This window comes from Bidens hawaiensis, unplaced genomic scaffold (genome assembly GCF_021521415.1).
Source record: "Bidens hawaiensis isolate Kalapana, Puna unplaced genomic scaffold, B.hawaiensis_p1.1 tig00002735_1, whole genome shotgun sequence".
NCBI classification, from domain to species: domain Eukaryota; kingdom Viridiplantae; phylum Streptophyta; class Magnoliopsida; order Asterales; family Asteraceae; genus Bidens; species Bidens hawaiensis.
In genome coordinates, this window is record NW_027491147.1 from 847,909 (window position 1) to 870,978 (window position 23,070).

The 23,070-nt window shown below is 42.2% G+C and overlaps 1 protein-coding gene across 1 annotated transcript; it reads right to left on the reverse strand.

The window, feature by feature from the left end:
• Positions 1 to 54: 54 nt before the first annotated feature.
• Positions 55 to 3,189, reverse strand: LOC143620880 (U-box domain-containing protein 45-like). Its single transcript, XM_077092465.1, has 2 exons — positions 2,673 to 3,189; positions 55 to 990 (listed from the first exon to the last, which is right to left on the reverse strand). Exons 1-2 carry the CDS (start codon positions 3,104 to 3,106, stop codon positions 144 to 146), a joined length of 1,281 nt encoding a protein of 426 aa, XP_076948580.1. The 5' UTR covers positions 3,107 to 3,189; the 3' UTR covers positions 55 to 143.
• Positions 3,190 to 23,070: the final 19,881 nt, after the last annotated feature.

Below are 23,070 nucleotides of genomic sequence, written 5' to 3' on the forward strand. Positions count from 1 at the left end.
CAAAAAATATATTTTGATCATTAGTACGCCAAAGTAACATATATTTCTCCCTTAATGTACAAAGAAATTAGAAGATGCACAAATAGCGCACTCCTGTTGATGTAAAATCGTTTTTTTTTCCTTTTTTTTTTCTTTGTATGTAGTTAATATGGCAAACTCTTTGAACTTGAACTAATGACCAATAGTTTCAACTTAGAATTTAAATCCGAGTTGCCATTTGCATGACGCGTAATGTTTTCCATATTCTTGTATAAACTTTGACGGACCATATTTTTCATCAACTTTTTTCCTTCATCCGCATCGTCATGCTTTGCTGGTGAATTGAATGATAACCTTCTTGATTGTGGCCCCGAGTGAGGGCCCATCTTCATTTGTCTCTCGTCTTTGAACCATTGCAATAACTTTAAAGCTCTTTTCTGAGCTAATGGGCTCCCTAACAACGCAAGTTGAAGAAGAATGGGCACGATTCCTCCCTCTGCCATTTTTGTTCTTTGTAATGAACTTTGATGAGCTAAAATCATCAAAATATACGCGGACAACTCTTGGGATTTTGATTTATCGTCCCATGTCAAAATCTCTATCAAACATTCGGGCACCATAGGGCTACTCTCCAAGGCCTTTTTCCCCATTAAAGTTACCACAAGATTCCCTAATATCGCAAGGGCTTTCTCGGATGCTTCTTTCATGGATGACAACTTCAAAAGAGTGTGTACAACTTCATCCTTTGCTAGAGATCCAACATTTTCTATTACAGTCGATAAATTATACAATGTGCCCAAACATAACATTTGGGTGTCAACACTTGAATTTGACTCAAGCATATGCAACACTAGTGGAAGAATCTTTGATGAATCGATAGGGAATTGAGCGTTCACTAGGGATGATAATGACATGACGAGTTGTGCGAATTCATGTTTAGCTAACTCATCAACATTAATGTTTTTAGATAACTTCGATAAGATTCCTGCCTCCACCATGAGAGCCTTGTTCCTAGCAAATCAAACATAACAATAGAATATTAAGATTGTTTAAGCAAAGAATAGACTTTGTCACACCCTTTAATCTTTTATATTCAGAAATAAATATAAATAATATTGTGTATTTATGAATGTACGTATGATCATGGCCTATGAATTCCAACCCACAAGAAGTCAAGTAACATTATGACACCAATAAGTCAACAATTATATAAAACTATATAGGTTCGAGTGTTATAATGTCAACAAATGCAGTTTTCAGTACAGCTTTTTGTCTCATTTAAGAATCTTTAAAAAATATTTAGTATATCTCAATTATATAATTTTTATTTTGTTTATATGATTATGTTTTATGTATATATTATGTATTTATGTTATGTTTTTTATATGGTATTTTGTTTTCTAAACGATAAGAATTCATTACAGGTAAATATGAAATTCTGTTAATACACCGCTAACCAATGACATCGAATAAATAATCGTTTGGCAACGATTATTATCGAATAATTTAATATGCAAATTCTTGCTTAATAAATGATCGGGTTGAGAATTCAAACACTTAAAAACCATATATAATATTTTAAGACAACATGATCTCATAAATTATATTTATCAGAAATGGTCTGCCTAACAACTGCTATTATTCCACTTCCAACTCATTCCTACCATCGTGGATTATAGTGGAGAGTCAATGCAACTTGTGGACGCTAATTAAAAAACCAAACTAAATAATTATAAGGTTATAAATATAAGTTCTTTAACTATTAAGATTGTATTTCTATGTTTCTCTATAAAATCTTAAAAAGGGAAGATGTCCAAATCAAAATTTTAACAAAAAAATGGTTACTGTTTTATATTTTTATAAAATTTTCTTTTACATATGTTTGAATATTCGTATTAAAAGGTCAAATTAAGTTGGCCACTAGCTCCCATATGTGGAGTTGGTTCTAGTCCCATTAATGTAATACCACTTTTAGCCAAAACTCCACACAACACATGAACGATTGGACTTAATCTTCCATTCAACTGATTAATTATATATTAACAAATATATACACCTCCTATTTTTCAAATAAATAAATATTACTACAAATTAGTTGTATGAAATAATTAGCATATAATTTTCCAACACAATAATTTATCTAAAACTTAAATTAGTTTAGTTTTAAAATTTTTTATTGAGCAATACTATATGTTATATTTTATACAACCAATTAAGTGGCATTATGTGGAAATGAAGTAAAAAATTAGAAATGCCACTTACTTACTTTAGTTGTTCTATAAAATTAAATCATTTAAAATCGTTCCTTTAACTTTTCCTCGATTTATTTTACCTAAGTTAATCTAGATCATTAAAAAACTCTTTTAACAACCTTCACTTACTAATATTTTTAAGAAGTTAAATAAATAATAAAAAAAATTCCTTTTCAAACTTAAGACACAAAAAGACTTTTGATGCACCTAACTCGAATTAACTTAACCACTAAAGTAATTTAACCTCTTTAACCCTATTAGAATATTTATACTTCACTACAAATTCATATTATGTAATTATATTATACCTAACTAACTGTTCTTGTATAACTTAAAACTAACATGCATATAATAATCATAACAAATCAAAATTATAAAATACGTAAAAACGAAGTAAAGCTTTATGTATTTAACGTAAAATATAAAAATAATATAACTTACGTGCAAGTGCCATTAGCAAGTTCAACTAAAGCTTGCACAGCCACCCTCCTATGTGATATTGAGTATTCCAACCCAACCATGGCCACCAACGGTGGAATAACACCAAGCTCCGCCATCAACTTCCGGCGACTCAAGTCATCTCCAGCCAGCCTCTTAATCTCTCGGGCCGCAGCCGTCTTTTCTTCCTTGCTACCAAAATGAAGCCTCTTTACTGACCTTTGCAAGATCGAACTCTCATCATCATTAATAATACTGTTACTAATATTATTTATATTATCATCATGATCAACACTTTCTAAGTGATCCACTACCGGTGTATGTTCGTTGTCACGTCGCTTGCTACCGGAGGTTTTGTGGACGAACCGCTTGATTTTGGAAAAGAATTTGAGTTTCACAAGGACTTGAGACCAAGATGATGATGAAGACTCAACCATTTTGTGTTGGTTTCTTGTAAAGATTGCATACAAATTGAAATAGAGAGGTTTAATTTGATTTGAACTTTTAGTGGATTTCCTACAAGTTTATCTTTATATTTTAGATATAAAGATATGAATTTTTAGAGAGAGAGAGAGAGAGGTGTGTGGGAGAAAGGGGCACATGCAGAGGGTATTCTTTGTGTATAACATACTGTTAACATCCTTGTATATATATCTTATGATAATGCATGGTGATGCTCGATCCATGGAAAATGTTTATTACTAAAATGCCCTTGTGACAAGGGTTTTATTACCAAGATATATATATATAGACAGGACTTTTTAAGCATAGATATAAGTTTTAGACTTTTAGATGCATGGTAAGATTATGATTTTATTTGAAAATACAGTAGTTTAATTAGGACCGTTTTCAAGAATAATTAAAAACTAGTAAAAGATTAAAAAAAGAGCAAATTCTCAAAATAGCCCTTTTCAGGGGAGAGAAACACCAAAATAGCTCGTGAGATTTAGAATTTCCAAAATAGCCCATTAAATCTCACGTATACGTTAGTTTATGAGATTCCTAGTTAATTTTCGTGGTCAAATCAGATTCTGACAAGTGTCCACCCATCCCACCTACCACGATTTTTTTCAACCCGTATCTGTCGGAAACGTGTTATTTGAAATCAAATATAACCTGAAAAAAACCAACTGTGACGTGATGTTTCAAGCTGTTTTTATCGGCAACATGAGTTTTCAAATAAGATGGATTTAAAAGGTTTTTTGAAATTCATCTCCTTAGATGAATTTCAACCTCGAAGACGATTTTCAACTAAACTTCATTATCTTCTTCTATTGTAAACCTCTTTCAAATTTTTTGTATGTTTTTCGTCTCCTCACAACCTCATCCGTCCTAGTGACCTTCCTAAGCAATATCACAGACTGTTTTTGTTCGTACACATCAACGTGGGCACGCACCAGTTACGAATGGTGGTTTAGAGAGCTAAGTTAGGTATGATGGTTGAGAAATCCGGTTTGGATCCGTCGGGTAAAACCGGGATGAAATTGAGGTGTTGGCAGGCTTCTACGGATCTTCGTTCAAAGGTTTGACCGGAGGAAACGAAGACCGGGTCGAACATTAGTGAACCGGAAACCGGACAGATAAATTCGTTTAGTGGCTTTGGTTTCTCCGGTGCCAGTGAAGATGATGATGTTGAGGTTGAGGATGATGATTTGTGTAAGGAAAATTTCCACTTCTTTAGCTTACCATTACCCACCATATCTTCTGTGTGTTTACCAATTCAACAAGTACATGATAAATAATTGTGAGTAGTTGTTGAGTTTAGGGGTTTGAAGATTTGGGATTGATTGAAGAGGATCCAGATGATATCACAACCCCAGGGACAATTATTTTTCTTATTCACAGAGTTAGAAAATAATAATAATAATAATAATAATAATAATAATAATAATAATAATGAAAGACACAAACACATTGCACATCGTGCGTGCCTTCTCTTGATAATAATAGAGAAAATTCCCAAAGCTGTTGGGGAGTGGGAGAAGAACGTTCGGGAGTGGGAGAAGAACATGGTTGTGAGAATATGAAAAACATACAAAAGGTTTGAAAGAGGTTTACAATAGAAAAAGATAATGAAGTTTAGTTGAAAATCGTCTCCTAAGTTAAAATTCATTTGAAATTCTTCTAAGGAGATGAATTTCAAAATACCTTTAAAATCCATAAATTTGAAAACTCACGTTGCCGATAAAAACAGCTTGAAACCGTTACAGTTGGTTTTTTCAGGTTATATTTGATGTCAAAAGTTACGTTTCCGACATATTTGGGATGAAAAATAGCGTGGTAGGTGGGAATGGAAGACACTTGACAGAATTTGATTCGTCCACGAAAAATCACGGGGAATTTCACAAACTAACGTGGACGTGAGATTTGAAAGGCTATTTTGGGAATTTTAAATCTCACGGACTATTTTTAGTTTTCTTTCTCATTAAAATGGCTATTTGGGGAATTTTCTCTTAAAAAATTTGGCCTTTTAAGCAATTTAATTTTTGAATAGGCTTAATGAGTTATGGGTTAAGTTACGCAAAATTTTGATTATAAAAATAAGCTTAAATGAATTGTTTAATTGGATTTAAACATTAAAAATACATATTTAATAGAAAAAAGAATTCAGGTCTACCTAAATGATCGGGTCGGAGACCGTCGCCCTATGAAGAGGTAGGTCCCAGCAGAGCCCAGTTGGACCCGCAAGACTCACCTTGAAGAGGGACGTCTGCGAGAAGACCAACTGGTTCCGCAGGACCCACCAGGCTCAGAGAGATGAAGACCTTACGCGCAGTACGTCAGCTGTTCCCGCAGGAAAAGCCTCCCAATGGTGAAGTACCCCGCCTGTTCCCGCAGCTGCGGATACAAGCCATCAGGGAAGGCTACCCGCACTAATAGCAAGGCTACACGCACAAGACACTCAATAATTCAGCAGTCACCTGAAGAAGGAATGAGCAAGGCGGGAATACTCCCGCCCAAATGAGCCAGTCCGTACGCTTCTGGAAGATCTTTTGTACTATACCTGCCAAGGTATGGACAAAATAGACAAGATCTGACCAAAGCAGCCCATGAACCAATCACAGGGTGACAGCTCACCGACAACAGTACGAGGAGGAGCACGCTCTAGTACAAAATGTCACTATCAGCCGCTGCCTACTCACCAACCCTTGTTGTGGCACGTACATAGCCTGCAGTTGGTGGAAAAGGAATAGTACACTGCCGGCCATGTCACTATTAGCCGCTGCCTACCCACCAGCCAGCATGGCACGTACGTAGCCCATAGTTGGTGGAAAAGGAATATTATACAGCTGGCTGTACCTGCTTGGAAACCTACCTTCGGCTATAAATACTCCAACACCTTGGAACGGTATGGATATCACATCTTATCACATATCATCTGATACTCACATATATGCTCTAGCTATTTCTCTTAATATACACTTATATTCAGAGCAATCTAGTCTGATTCTCACGCCGGAGGGTGGTCACAAGGAGGAACCCCCCCCCCTTCTCAGTGACGAGCTCACGGTGTCTGTTTTGCAGGTCATCAGAAGAACAACCATCTTTGCCAGACCTAACCCTCGTGGGAAACATCTACTTAACCCCCAGATTATCCGTAATCTGCCTGGGTCACTTAGTGTTTCTTCATTAGCGCCATCCGTGCATAGAAGCTAGAACTAATTCTTCTTCACTTTTTTTTTTCAAAACCTCTGGAAAGATGGTTAAGGTTACTCCGGTGCCAAGGCCAACGAGAGACCAAGAAACTCCGGTAACCACAGCCCCAGCTACTGGGGGGAACACCGGCGAATACACAATTTTTACGAACACTACCCCGGTTACCCAAGCCGGGGCAAGTGCAGTAAACAATCCTTCACTGGGATTCACCGATACCCAGTTGGAGAGACAACAGACGAGGCTCCCCCGCCAAACACTTGATAAAGTTAAAGCGTGGGCGGAAGCACGTCAGAAGGAATTCCAAGCTGAGTTGGATGAATGCTTACGTTCACTCCAACAGGCTGACGAATTCGGAAGCACTCAACAACAGCTCAACATGAGCAATGAGTGCGAATACTTGGACGATGAGTGGGAGGAGTCCGACAGTGACGCAAACCCTCGTCATAGGGCGAAAGGGAAGCGTAAGAAAACGGACTTCCAACCAAGAAGGAATTTTGGAGAAACCTTCAAACCAAGGAACGCGGGGGGAAACCCACGTGACTTCTCCAAAACCTTTAGACCAACTGTTGCAAATGCGGGAACGCCCAAGTTTGCAAGGGACATTGCGGAAGCAATCGCCCCGAAGAGTGCCAAACAGATGTCCAACATCGGCACTTATGATGGTATATCCGACCCAGACGATCACTTGAACAGATTCATAGCGGGGGCAACCGTCAGCAACTGGACGGAACCCACGTGGTGTTATATGTTCCAGATGACGCTGGTTGGAGCGGCCAGGGCGTGGTTTGATCGTTTACCGGTCCACCACATCTATGATTGGGCGGATTTTCAACACAAGTTCAGCCAACACTTCAGTCAACAGAGGAAATATACTGAAGAGCAGTGGACGATCCTCAACTGCGTTAGAGAGGAGGATGAATCTTTACTAGACTTCATCGCTCGCTTCAACTCGAAGAAGCTGAGTCTGGGCACCATAAGCGAAGATCTCGTTCGCGCCGCTTTCATCCAGGGCACCGAATACCCAGAGCTTATCCGCACATTGACGGGTAAAGACGGCATGCCATCCACATGGGATGCCATCATGACAGCAGCTAAACGTTTCGCGGAAACGGAAAAGCAACTGGGTAGAGATCTTCCCCAGAGCACAAACCTCTACACGCAGAGGACTAGAGAAAACAATGTCCGGACCGCCCGGCACAACAAAAAGAGGAAGCTAGGTATTTGGCAGTCAAGGGTAAACTTTGACACCTCATCCAGCTCTCGCCCTCTAGTAGGCGGAAGGGATAACACGCACCCATCAAGCCGAAAACCCCGGTGGACGCCACTCACCAATAGCGTCACGGAGATATTTGCCACCGAAAAACTCCCATGGCCAAAAGCTTCAATGATCCGGCAGCGACATAACGCGGATCAGAGCAAATCCTGTGACTTCCACGGGACAAAGGGTCACACCACTGAGGAGTGTACATCCTTGAAGGATATTGTTGAAACATTCGTCAAGGATGGAAGACTTACACACCTTGTGGCATCAATCAAGAATGGAGGGAGGAATGATAACCGATACAAAGGCAACGGATGAAAGCCCGTTGACATCAGCATCCACATGGTTCATAGTAACGTCCGAGGAAGAAAAAGACGAACGACAGAACCATGCGCGTGGAAGGAAGCTGAGGTGCGCTTCCCGCGAGTGCCAGGAGGACCCAGCAAAGAAGGCCCTATCGTCATCAAAAGCCAGCTGGGGCACTACATCACTTCCCGCACTCTTGCTGACAACGGCGCCTCGTCAACGGTTATGTACAGGCAGTTCTTCGACAAGCTAGACGACGAAGACAAGGAACACCTGGAAACGGTCTACGCCTCGATGGAAGGGTTCGACGGTAGCACAAACACCCCCTGGGTATCCTATCTTTTCCCGTCATTCTCACAGACGGGAAACACTCCCGCACAGAAGACGTGGACTTTGTCGTAATGAGGAAGCCACACCACACGTACGACATTCTCTTCGGGAGAGACAGGATGGCAAGATTCAATGCCGTGGTATCTTCAGTCCATGGCATGATGGGATGGCCAACAGCTGAGGGTGTAGCGATGATCACCGGTATTCCCCAGGTATGCATCGCATCTGTCTCATCTGAACCCAAACCAAGCTAAACCAACCATCACCGAACCAGAAGAATGGGCCTTCAATGGCAAATACCTGACCAGGCTGTTACCATTGTCCCAACAATCACTGATCCTACGCGCACCTTACTCAAACGCTTACTACAGAAAAACGCTGACATCTTCGCGTGGACACCAGCTGACATGACTGGTGTACCTCGAAGTAAGGCAGAGCATAAGCTCAAGTGTGACCCGGCTTTTACGCCAGTCGTACAAAAGCGCAGAGTAATGGGGGCGGAACAAGCTAACGCGTGTAGAACCCAAGTCAAGGAACTCCTTGACGCGGGCATCGTACGCGTTAGCAGATATCAAACATGGGTTGCAAATCCCGTCATGGTACCGAAATCTAACAAACAATGGCGCATGTGCATAGATTTCAAAGACTTAAACAAAGCATGCCCCAAAGATTGTTATCCGTTACCCGAAATTGACCTTAAGGTAGATTCGTTAGCACCGTTTCACCTTAAATGCTTCCTTGATGCATATAAGGGGTACAATCAAATCCACATGGCCGTTGACGATCAGGACAAAACCGCATTTCGGACGCCCGATGGCATATTTTGTTATCAAATGATGCCATTCGGACTTAAGAATGCCGGGTCCACATACCAACGCCTGATGGACAAAGAGTTTCATGCCCAAATTGGGAGGAACTTGGAAGTCTACATGGATGACTTGGTCATCAAAAGCCCTGAGCCAGAAGCGATGTTGAAAGACATCGAAGAAACTTTCAACACGCTCAGAAAGATAAACATGAAGCTAAATCCGAGCAAGTGTTCCTTTGGGATGGAAGAAGGGAAGTTCTTAGGAGTCATTGTTACTAAAGATGGCTTCAGAGCGAACCCTGAAAAGGTCGAAGCCATTATCAAAATGAAATCACCTACTACCATCAAGCAAGCTCAGACACTGAATAGACGACTAGTCGCACTTAACCGCTTTTTGGCAAACCATGCGGATAGGTCGTTCCCATTCGTGTCAACATTGAGAAACTGTTTAAAGAAAACGCACTTCCGCTGGACACCAGAAGCGGAAGCAGCTTTTCAGGAAATTCGGTCACGCTTGATCGAACTCCCAACGCTCACAGCACCAGAAGCGGGGGAGGAATTAATCCTATACCTTTCCGCCACAGATAGAGCAACCGGGGCAGTCCTGCTAGTAGAGCGGAAAGACATCCAGATGCCAATCTACTATGTTAGCCGTGTCCTAACAGACGTGGAAACCCGGTACTCTACCTTGGAAAAATTAGTCTTAGCACTTGTACAGGCTTCACGCAGGCTAAGACGATATTTCCAAGGTCACCCAATCACCATTCTCACCAACTTCAAACTTGCAAACGTTCTAGGCAAACCCGAGTTGTCGGGACGCCTAGACAAATGGGCAATTGAGTTGGGGGAATACGCGATAAAATACAAGCCAAGACCAGCCATAAAAGGCCAGGTCTTGGCCAACTTTATTGCAGAAGTCCCCGCTTCGCGGGAGAAAGAGTGCCAGGAGGAGGCTCAACCCTCTCCAGCACAAGACATCGATGATGTCTGGCGACTCTACACTGATGGAGCAACCAACAACGAGGGTTCAGGCGCAGGGTTGAAACTAACCAACCCAGCAGGCCAAGAATACACTTACGCTATTCGACTGGATTTTCCAAGTACGAATAACGAAGCGGAGTACGAAGCATTCTCGGCCGGGCTGAGAATTGCGCGTTAGATGGGAGTGAAAAACTTGGAAGCCCACGTAGATTCCATGTTAATAGCCAACCAAATAAACGGGACGTACACGGCCGTGAACGACACAATGGCCTTATACCTCGCACAAGCAAAAACCCTTATGCGTGATTTTAACGATTGTAAAGTCATACACGTCAAGCGTAGCGAAAACAAATCTACGGATGCGTTAAGCAAGCTTGCATCATTAGCCTTCACCCACTTGGGAAAGGACATCCGCATTGAACTCCTTGGAGCACCATCAGTCCCGTACAAGGAAATCTGTGTCATCCAAACCGGCACAGAAACGTGGATGACACCAATAATAAATTACCATGCGGCGGGTATACTGCCAGAGTCAAAAACACAGGCAAGAAAAATACGCTGTAAAGCACTGAACTATCAACTCATCGATGACATCCTTTACAGACGTAACTTTCTTGGCCCACTCCTAAGATGCGTGGACAACCAAGATGCCGGCTACCTCCTAAGGGAAGTGCACGAGGGCATCTGTGGAGTACACGCAGGTCCACGCGCTGTTGTAGCTAAGCTAAACAACGCGGGATACTTTTGGCCGGGGATGCATCAGGATGCGCTGGCATACATCAGAAAGTGTAGGTCTTGCCAACTCTACGCACCCAACACGCATCGCCCGAAGAATGAACTTGATCCAGTCACCTCTTCATAGCCATTTCAGAAGTGGGCCATCGATGTGACAGGTCCATTTCCCACAGCAGCAGGGAACGTCCAGTTTCTAGTGGTAGCCATCGACTACTTCACCAAGTGGATAGAAGCAAAACCCTTAGCCCAAACAACCGCAAAACATATCAAAAAATTTATTTGGGAATTTATTATTTGTCGTTTTGGACTTCCACAGAATTTGGTGAGCGATAACGGCACCAACTTTGCTGACAAGAAGCTACAAAAGTGGCTGGAAGAACTTCAAATCACCCACACCTTTACCTCAGTGGCGCACCCGCAGGGTAATGGTGAGGTGGAAAGAGCAAATAAGAGCATCATCGACGGCATAAAGAAAAGACTCTTGGAACACAGATCCGGCTGGGTTGACGAAGTTCCACACGTCCTTTGGGCAAACAAAACGCTGAAAAAGGCCAGTACGGGAGAAACCCCGTTCAGCCTCACTTATGGCACTGAAGCCATGGTCCCGGTCGAAATTGGTTTACCCTCACCAAGGGTCTTGATTCAGCCAGAAGACAATGATGCGGAAAGACGGTTAGACCTTATGCTAACCGAAGAACGCAGAGACTTAGCCGCAGCGCGTGAAGAGAACTACAAGCGACAAATGCAAAAGTACTACAACACGCGGGTAAAACTCTGCAACTTCAATGTCGGAGACTACATACTGCGTAACAACGAGGCTTCGAACCAAGAACGCCCAGGAAAGCTCGCCCCGGTCTGGGAAGGGCCATACATTATCAAAGAAGTTTTGGGAAAGGGCGCATACCGGCTCGAAAGGCTCGATGGCACGCCCATCCCAAGAACATGGAATGGAGCTCAATTACGCAAATGTTACATGTAGATCAATTCCAAACTTGTAAAGAAAAGGCCTAGAGCCACTTCTAATGGAAATGATTCTCCTTTCGCATTGTGTTGATAGCCTTACCTTTATACTTATGAACTTTCCACACTGATATGCCGGTATTCACCGCATAAATAAGTGTGAAAAGAAGTAAGTCGTTGCATGTGGAAGGCGGCAAAACCCGCATAAACACAAAAAACGGCAAAAATTTCTGAGAAAAAGATGAGGAAAACCTTCATGCAGGTCAGATATAGGTAAAATTTAGCCACCCTACTAAGTGAAAGTGACGGTCTTACCCGCACAATCACGAAAGAGGAAGCAAAACTTTAACCTATTATCTGCCACGTTGAGAAGTTAACTTATCCAAAGTAATCAAGAAATTGCTAAGTTAAACCAAAATATGCGTGAAACAAAACATATAAGGTTTACAAGGCAAGGCATTAACAAATAATATATATTCCATCAAAATTCAAATATTACAAGAATTGCTGGGCACATACCCGCATGCTAAAATATAAATCTATTCTAACAGTGGGAAGGGATCTAAAGGTTCAAACTTCAGGACCACTCCCTCCAAACCCACTTGAACACGCACCATCAGTTGGCTTTGGCGGTTCAAGGAAAGTCTTGAGAATAGTTAGCCCATCATCAGCAGCAGCAATTTCGTTCACCTTCTCCATCACCGGATGCGGGAAGGCAGCATACTGGTTCACTGCTTGGTCGTAAGCAGCTTCAGTGTCCACGTCATAAAGAGGGAAGTTGGAAGGCGGGATGCCCTTCTCAACAAACCCCAGACCAAGCAGGAAATGTCACACCCTCAAAATCCACTAACGGAGTTTTACCGTCAGAGGGTGTGAACTGGCAGGATCGGAATCATCAGTTATAATCAAACCATAAAATAAAGTTTCAAAACCATGAAAACGTTTACGAGTAATTAAAATGCGGAAGCGTAAAAACCTTTAATCAAAAGTTGCGTCACGCAGGACGACTTAAAACCAAAGATAATCGTTAAAAATAAGTTTGCAGGACAAAAGCGTTTTCAATCAATGCATGTTCCTAAACCGCGCGCCCGCCTCGGCTACCTGAGAATAACATACTAAAAATGTCAACACAAGGTTGGTGAGTTCACAAGTTATATAAAATAAATCGTTTAGCGTTTGCGTTCAGCGTTTTACGTTAAGCGTTTTTTGTAACCACGTTACGGCGTTTTGCGTTAAGCGTTTTGCGTAACCACGTTACGGCGTTTTGCGTTAAGCGTTTTGCGTTACCAGATAGTGTTATGTCAAATTATATATCGATAGGTAGCTAGTCTATACAACAAGTATTACTAAGTGTTCGACACCGAAGCTGACTCGTTAAATAAGTGCCTTGTCACCAGGTCCTCCAGACCATGGTACGTGTTAGCCAAAATTACACCCGCTCGACCTCCAGTCGAGTTTTGCGTTGGGTGGGGTTTGTCAAACCCAGTAGTACTACTCAACAGTGACTCGCTATTCTAAATATTAACCGGTTCGATGTGTAGGACTTCAAATATTTCGTTTGCCACTTAGCCTTTACAAGTGATATATAATTTACTAACAAAATCTTAAATGCGTTTATCGGAGTATGTTATCTCCCCCAAGTGAAAAGCGTTTAAAACAGTTTAAAGGGGTAAGTGAAACTCACTGTTTGCGAAGAATTTCCCAAAATAAATCACCAAGATGCGCGTCACCGAAAAACTCTCTCTAACGTTCTAAAACAACAAAGAGATTTTTCTAAGTGTCGGAATATTATCGAGTCTCTAGACCCGGCACATAATACCTATGCACATAACATGTTTCGTGTTTCGTTTGTGAATCGTGTGTGACTTTAACAAGTGTTTTTGTGACACATCACATGTGTAAGCAATCATATACGTGTCATGTATTCATAACGTACATTACTAGCAATTTTTCCCCGTAAGGGCATTTTGGTCAACAAATAACAATTAACTAGCCATTATTCCCCATAAGGGCATTTTGGTCAAATTATGACAATCAATTAGCAGTTATTCCCCGCAAGGGCATTTTAGTCAAAACACGACAATTATCTTGCAATCATTCCCCTCAAGGGCAATTTGGTCATAACACGATAATAAATTAGCAAGTATCATATTTCATGCATTTTCACAAAACTCAGCAACTAGTTTCACCGAGACAGAAATCCTACTAGAAAGATTGTACTATTTCACCGATCATAGCATCTCAATTAATTTACCAAAAATCATCACAGAAGCACATATGTCTTAGGTTTCCAGAACATATTTTATTACATTTTTATTCCTCATAGTTTTCTCACAATCATCAAATCATTACAGCAAACTCATAACAGTCAGATTCATGCACAACAGAATGTTATTTGCAATTCCCGTTAAACGAAAAATCCAATAAATGCAAGACCACTTGGGTTAGGTTCCTAACTCAATGAGTCAACTTCCAGAAGTGGAACCAACCCAATTGGTCTCGTAGTTCATGAGATATAACATTTACAACATAACCTAACAGCAGGTCTAACAGCTCAGCTTTGCACAACGTTTTTGTAAAATCATAAAAGTTAACTTCTACTTGTCCAAAAATTACAAATTTATACTTTATGGAAACTAGACTCAACCTAGTTTACTGCAGTACCAATAATCTCAACCAATCTTCGCGTTTACACTTCGTTAAAGTCACTTAAACATCATATACACATTCTGTCCAGAAACTGTTTGCATCCAAACTCAATATATTAACAACCTATGAACTATCATGCATTCATATGACCCTCTAGACTCCATAAACACCATCCATGCACATCAATTACATATTACATACTTGATTAGGGTTTGTGTTTGAACTCAAATCAAAGACACAACAATTTACATGCAACAAGATTCAATCTAGTTATCAAATCATCATCAATCAACAACAATCATGTTAACTTCATACATACATGAAATCGGCTCATCTAGGGTTTTCAATTAACCCATTAAACATCAAAATCAAGCAACAAGAATGTAAAGGATGATCAATTATACCTTCCTAGCACCTAGTTCTTCAATCAAACACTTGATTTGATGTTGTATGTGTATGTAGAGTGGACGGCAGCCAAGGAGAGGGGTAGGGAGGGTTTGCGATTGGAACTTTGTGGGAAAGAAGAATAATAGTTAGGGTTAAGGTTAAGGATCTATTTATAAACACACAAGTTACACTCAAGTCCCTCCACTTCTAAGTATTACTTTTCTAGCCTAACTAACTTGTTTTCATCTTGAGTTAACGTTTATAACCATGTTATCACATAACACATAAGTCTAACACATAATTATCACATAATTACTGTTTTGATGTTTTTCGTTTATTTATCAATCGTTTGCGTCAACTCGTTTGCGTTTCGGTGCAAATCCCGAAAGACTACACATGTAGTAAGTGTTAAGCGTCATTTAAACCCTAGTTTAAATGTAATGAAGTGTGCGTTATAGATTTAGTGATCTTAAGTTTGAATTGACGGAGTTGAGTTAACGGAGTTAACCTGAAATTGACGATTGTCACAGGAAACCAGCCTTTTCCCCATCATCATGGGAAGCGTTGAGAGCTGCGCTCATGGCATCGTCATAGGATGTGTTTGTGAAGACCCGATGCACAACCTACAAAAAATATGTATGTATCAAAAACTTTTCTTCTAAGTATAAAGAAAAGCGTAAAGATATTATGAAGCTGCGCATACCTGCGACAACGCTTCTCGTAGAAGCCATTCCTTGGTGATCAGAGCTTCCTGGAGGGCAGCTTGAGCTTGGTCACGGGCGCGTTCGGCTTCATTTTGGTTAAGGTTGGCAAGCAACACTTCTTTAGCTACAGCCTCTTCAACGCCCTTCAGCTTACGCTCAGTGTGGTCAAGCATACCCCTCTGGTCCAAGATCTCTTGGAGCTTCTTGGCGTCTTCCATGGCCAAGGCATCATGAGCCTGCTGGAGCCTCTCTAGTTTGGCTTTAAGCTCCTCATTCTCGGCGCGCAGAGGCTCAGCAATGGCTTCAGCTTTGGTGGCCCTCTCGGTCGCGTTCCGCGCAGTTTCCTTAGCCAACCTAAGCTGTTCATTAACAGCTTGGGTAGCCTTGGAACGGGCCTCGAGCCGAGCCTGAACTTCAACCTCGAGGGCCTTGAAGGCCTTTTCCTTATCCGCAGCAATGGCGGCAAGTCTCCTGTTCTCCTCCCGGATAGCCCGCGCCTGAGCCACTTCCTGGCTACGCGCCGTCTTTAACTTGTCGTTTTCACGACAAAGCAACTCGACGCGCGGCTGCATCCGGGCAAGGAGAATCCGAAGCTCGTTCGTCAGCCTACCCTCCTGGTAGCTAGACATAGCTTCCCCCAACGCACCACTTGGGGCTGCGTGACGCGCCCACTCGACGCAGTCCACAGCCGTCCGAAGGGTTGTTCCCCGGCGAATGTTCCACCGCGGAACATACACCTCATTGGAATCCGAAACTGCAAAAACAAAAAGCAGTTAGGAAAAGATGATAAAAAAAAAATAATAATAAAAAGGCCAAAATAACCCTACGCACCTGTAGGGTCGACAACAGGCCGATAGCCGCCAAACCCATCACCCGAACCTAAGGGATATCCATCCAAGAGGTCAGGCAGATGGGAAGGAGGCAGAGATTGGCTAGAAGACCCAACCCTGAACGCACCTGAGGGACCGGCCGTGGTCGCCGGCGCTGGAGGAGGCATTGTAGAGGCCCCTGCGGTAGAAACCAACGGAGGTGAACTCACAACCGTGGCCGTAGCTGCGGAAGAACCCGCAGGAAAAACCACCGCCGGCTCAGTGAAGGATTCCGTGAAGATGGCACTGACAGCCGGCGGGGATGATGTTACAGTTGGAACAGTTGCCTCAATGGGATGAGCAACTGAATCAATGCTGCAAACAGGCGCAGCCGCCGGGTCATCGCCTCGGGTAGGTTGACCAAACCTACCGTCATGGGTCCAGAGACGCTCCTTCCCGCTCCACTCGGGAATGCGGTTGTATCCACGCCTGCACGAAGACGATATATAAGTATGATGGCGGAAAGAAATGTAGTTAAGCTGAATATAATTTATACTTACGAGTTTTCTTGAGCTTGAAGGTTCTGACAGGCGGGGACGAACCCGATGGAGCCGGCCTCTTCATGCCGGTCATCGTCGTCGTACTGGGCTGCTCGGAGGTGACAGCTGTCTCAACCCCCGGAACAGTGGTCTCACCACCCCCAGGGTTCCCCACCGCCTCCTCGCTTTCAGTCTCTGAGTCAGACTGATTTCCTAGGTCGACGGCGGAGGTAACCTTCGCCTTGCCCTTCGCGCCAGTAGCCTTCTTCTTCCTCACGAAGAAAGGACCATCTGCGGATTCCTCATCAGAAGATGACAAAATTAGAGGAATTCTAGCAGAGGTTTGAGCATTGAGAGGGCGAGGGTTAAAGAGTCCCTTACCTGGCCGCGTAGCGCTCAGAATCTCGTGGCCCGGCGGGTAGACCTCCACAAACCGATCCGCCGTTTACTCCAGGATGGGCAACTCGTTCTCGTCAAGATCACGAGTACCCAACCGAGCGGGACCACCGCTCCCCCGCGGCTGCAGAAGAGACTGCAAGTTGTTTCCCTCTAAAAATAAAAAGAAAGAAATGGTTAGAACAAAAACCCTAAATTAGCAAATAATATGAAGCATACCGTAAGGGATAGAGTTCAAACCGTATTCGAGGACGATGGGAATCTGTGGCGCCTCTGCCCCAGCATCTTTCCACACCCGGCTCATACCGAGCATCACCATCCCAGACTCCGCAAAGCGGTAAACCGGAGTCTGGATCTGGGAGATCTTGGTGAACCATTCCGCCTCTTGGTAATTGGAGGCGTGAAGGCTAGGGAGCGCCCTCCCGTTCTTGAACGTCATCGCAATGGGGACGACGCGAGCGGAGATGTAGAAAAATTCCCGCTTCCAAGACCGAAGACTGTGCTCGGTAGCGCAGATCTTCAAACCCTTGATCCGAGTGACCAAGGTATACCAGCCCTGGATGCACCTCCAGGAGTAGAAGGTCATCAGGCGGTCGACGCGGGGCTCAACGCCCAGAATATGGCACACCCATTCAAAGTGGCGAACCTTAGCGACGCCATCGGGTGCACCTCCGTCAAATGTACACCGTGTCTCTCCAGAACACGGTATACGAACTTCGTTAATGGGAATCTGAGATTCCCATATATGAAGAATGAGGCATAAACCCCTATCTTGCCCTTGGGGGCATCGTACATCGTCTGGTGAGGCTCAGGAAACTCAGGCTCGAAAGGCTCGAGCATGAACTTCTTGATGATGTACTAGTACAGGTCGACGGTAAGAGAACACTGGCACTCGCCAGCAGTACTCTTATCGTCCTTATCAGACGCGGACATTGGGTTCTCGGTGTACACCTCAGACTCCTCGGCAGTAGCCTCAGGATCATGAATGGAAAACATGTTTTGGATGTAAAGAAGAACGATTTCAGGAGAATGCTCGACGGAAAAGTTAGAGTATTCGCCGGAAATCGTTTAGAAGAAAAAGAGTGAAGTGAAGGTGTGGATTAAGATGCACCCTCTCCCCCTTTATATACTCATCGCAATGAATGCGATGAATTTAATGCGGAGGAGAGAGAAAGCGCAGGTGCAATGAAACTATGACACGTGGAAAGAGCAAGCTGGCAACAGCTGTTGAAAGGACGCGTGCCGTAAAATTCGCGCCCACGCGCCCGAAAACTCGCGCCCACGCGCCTGAAAAAGCGTCTGGAATGACCATATACCGTCACGTCACCATAACTTCCTGCACGTCCTGAAACTGTCAGAAGAAACCGTCGGACGACGCTAACGTCCCTTCAACAGTTTGGACTGTTCTTATCCTTTCACCAACTCTTCGAATTTCAAAAAGATTCAAAAAGATTCAAAGATTCAAAAATAAGAGGGAATATACCCCCTTACCTTGGTAACCAAGAAACCGTAAGACAAGTGCGGGTACAGTGTCAAGGCGAAACCCTTCACATACTTAGCACCTGCAGGGAATTGAAGCCAAGAATACCTTGGTAACCAAGAAACCGTAAGACAAGTGCGGGTACAGTGTCAAGGCAAAACCCTTCACATACTTAGCACCTGCAGGGAATTGAAGCCAAGAATACCTTGGGAGTCAAGTAACTATAAGACGAGTGCGGGTACAGTGTCAAGGCGAAACCCTTCACATACTTAGCACTCGCAGGGAATTAAAACCAAGAAGGATCTTCTGGGCCATGCTTGTGGAAAGGGAAATAACATCCCCGCATAGCGGGAACGTTGAGAACTAGATTGTTTGAAAGCTCCAAGATGGAATTGGTTGTTTAACATAATTGATCACTATGTCTAAAACTACCAAAACCTCGTGGAGAATCTACACAAGTGAAACTCAACGCTCCTGACTTGCGAGGAGGTTACACACCTACCCGCATCATACCCAAAGATCAAGCAGGAAAGTCGGGAATTTCTGCACGTGACATTAGGGAAACCGCGGGAAGAATCCCCACGGGCAACCTTAAAACTAAAAACCCTTTTCAAAACCTCCTGCTTAAGTCCAAAAGTTCACCTCACTTATTAACAATTCATGAGAAGAACATTGGACTGGGGGGACTTGAAGAGGTAGGTCCCAGCAGAGCCCAGTTGGACCCGCAAGACTCACCTTGAAGAGGGACGTCTGCGCGAAGACCAACTGGTTCCGCAGGATCCACCAGGCTCAGAGAGATGAAGACCTTATGCGCAGTACGCCAGCTGTTCCCGCAGGAAAAGCCTCCCAATGGTGAAGTACCCCGCCTGTTCCCGCAGCTGCGGATACAAGCCATCAGGGAAGGCTACCCGCACTAATAGCAAGGCTACACGCACAAGGCACTCAATAATTCAGCAGTCACCTGAAGAAGGAATGAGCAAGGCGGGAATACTCCCGCCCAAATGAGCCAGTCCGTACGCTTCTGGAAGATCTTTTGTACTATACCTGCCAAGGTATGGACAAAATAGACAAGATCTGACCAAAGCAGCCCATGAACCAATCACAGGGTGACAGCTCACCGACAACAGTACGAGGAGGAGCACGCTCTAGTACAAAATGTCACTATCAGCCGCTGCCTACTCACCAACCCTTGTTGTGGCACGTACATAGCCTGCAGTTGGTGGAAAAGGAATAGTACACAGCAGGCCATGTCACTATCAGCCGCTGCCTACCCACCAGCCAGCATGGCACGTACGAAGCCCACAGTTGGTGGAAAAGGAATATTATACAGCTGGCTGTACCTGCTTGGAAACCTACCTTCGGCTATAAATACTCCAACACCTTGGAACGGTATGGATATCACATCTTATCACATATCATCTGATACTCACATATCTGCTCTAGCTATTTCTCTTAATATACACTTATATTCAGAGCAATCTAGTCTGATTCTCACGCCGGAGGGTGGTCACAAGGAGGAACCCCCCCTTCTCAGTGACGAGCTCACGGTGTCTGTTTTGCAGGTCATCAGAAGAACAACCATCTTTGCCAGACCTAACCCTCGTGGGAAACATCTACTTAACCCCCAGATTATCCGTAATCTGCCGGGGTCACTTAGTGTTTCTTCACCCTACTTAACCCCTTCAAAAACACCCCTAAGTTAGTAACAGGCTTAAACCTTTAAAAATAAAATTAGGTAAGTACTATATATATTATGATAATCACTTATTAATATATGTTAAATTTTATCCCGTAACACATTATACATACTACAATTAGCAACGTCGACACATCCTTTATGACATAGGTTGCCCTCCACTTTATGTTTAGTTGCATAACTTAAATGGTTAGGCGCTTCCCCATGTGTTCCCAGTTAACATAAGAAAAAGTTGGTTGTGTTTTTAAGTTTTTTTATTTTTAAATAAACAGAAGAAAAGAAAAAAAATAGTTGTGTTTTCAAGTTTAATTGAGGAAGGAAATTAAGAAGAGAAAGGAAAGGAAAACAAGAGGAAATGAAAGATAAACGCACGTCATTCTTCCAAATTGAAAAGATAGGAAAGAAAAGAAAGAGAAGTAAAGAGAATAGAGGAGAAAGGAAATGGTTTCTTTTCTTTTATTTCGATCCTTAAGTTAACTCGGAAACACATGTGTCATGTGGTGGGAGTGGTCGTCCCACTTCAATCTATACATTTCACCTCTTTTATGTGGGAGTGGTCATCTCACCCCATTCTATCTTTCACACATTATCTCACACATATCAGCGTGACGTTAGATTTTCACATTATCATCACAATCCATCTTTCTAGCGCGGAAATTGTCATCTTTCATCCCAATCCATGTTTAACGCATTATATATATATATATATATATATATTACTAAATTGTTTTTAAACTGAAATAATATAATATAAAATCAAAATAACATTCTACTTATTTTGAAAAAAATATATGCAATACCTGAAAAAACACAGAGATAAAATTAAAAAGAAAAACAGAGATAAAAATCATAAAAATACTCCAGCCCATAACGTGTATCGGTTTCTTGTTTTTGAGTTGAAACTGTTTTTAAAGAGTGCCTAGGTTAAGAACTTAAGCCATCATGCAATTAACAAATGAAATCTGAATCCGATTTCCTTTGTTGGGCTAATAATACATATATCTTGGTTCGTTTAGACGATTAGGCTACCATAAAGTCGGCTCTCTTTTCCTGAACGAGACTGCACTTCATATGGGTCCTAACAAGTAACAATCAAAAAGTGACGTTGTGAGGTATTTCACGCCTTGACCACTTTGTCGACTCGCAAACCTTTTGTTAAAGATACCATTGCATTTGCTTACATTTTGTCGTAAATCTTTCCATTTTGGTACAATTTGATGGTCGATGCATTCGGTTGAACCATGTTAAGCGGCGAAGTGGTCAAGGATTGCTTTCCAAAACCAATCATATTTTTCTTTGATTTCCATCATCCGAGTCCTTTGATATCGCGACCCAAGCCTTAGCTAATACAACTTCTTCAAAATCGGTCCTTGGTTTCTGATGGCCAACTATAAATCATCTATCTATTTGTATTATTTAATTAGTTTTTAGTGTGAACTATGATACTTTATACATGCTTATGTGTTTTGGTTATTGATCGTTAAATATGCTAATTTGGGACTTTGTACGGGCATGGAATAACACGAAAAGATGCTAAGGTGCGATTTGGAGTTGAAATACAAAAATGAAATAAATTGATGAACATATCGTTTGCTCACGACACGCAAGCCAGGTGGAAGACTTCCCTCGCGACACACAAGGGATCCAGAAACGATGTCAGACTCTTTTGTCCTTCACGACACACAAAGGATTTGGAAGAAGTCTCTTGCGACACGCATGGAACATGTTTTACGAAAACAATTAAGTTTCACCTATATGTTCTATTTTTTAACCCAAATCAACTATCAAGACTTCCAACTTTGGGAGACCATATGCGATTTCCATAGCTTCCAACCATATAAGGATCATCCGTCATGGCTTTCTACTAAGCAATTTAACATTTCACGGAGACAATGAGCGGCTAATCTCCTTCGAGTCATTCTCGGGTGTAGAGTATTATATGATTTCAGTTTCTTTCATGTTATGTACTAATTTTGATTGATTGCTAATTAATAGTATATGCTTCTTGATGTTTAGTATTTTTGAATAAACACTCGTTTAGTTTGACAACTGCAGTAATACTTATTTGCATAGGGTTTTCTTGATTGTTCTTAGTTTAATGAAGCATACAATTGTTCTTAATATAGTCATGCTGTGAAGGAACCTTTGGTTACCAATTAAGTATATGTTATGATTGTTGATGCCTATGACTAGGAAATCATATAAACTATATTTTTTAATTGATTATTTAACTACATGAAAAAGCTTAATGATTGCATGCCTAAACCCTAGGTATGACTTACCTTTATAAATTAATCAACTTCATAATTGTTAAAATTGGTTACACGAGACACTAACCACTGAATCTTCGTGGTTCGACACTGTATTTGCCATAACTAGTTTTAGGTGATTAGTAACAAAATTTTAATAATATTTTTGATTGACCCTTCGACGCCGATCAGTTTCGCCTTCTTTTTTCATTTAGTTTTTTTCTACTTTCGTGAGTGTGGATCCGGTGATTCGTCGGATACTTCGATTACTATATTATCCGTCTCTTCGTTGTTGTCGCATTTATTCGACTCTTGGGGTTGCCAGTAGTTAAGAGTAGTTTTTGGTGTTGGTATTGTTTCGGGTGTTGGTATAGTGCCTGGTATTTGTTGCGGGCGAGTGGTTTTATGGGTAAAACATTGAGCTCGACAAATCTTGGAGATTAGTTCGAGATTA

Excerpts from the sequence above, each read along its gene's own strand:
- LOC143620880 (XM_077092465.1), bottom strand. The coding sequence starts at position 3,106 with ATGGTTGAGTCTTCATCATCATCTTGGTCTCAAGTCCTTGTGAAACTC. Across the intron at positions 991-2,672 it reads CTTGCTAATGGCACTTGCAC|GAACAAGGCTCTCATGGTGG; the intron begins GTAAGTTATATT and ends TTGATTTGCTAG.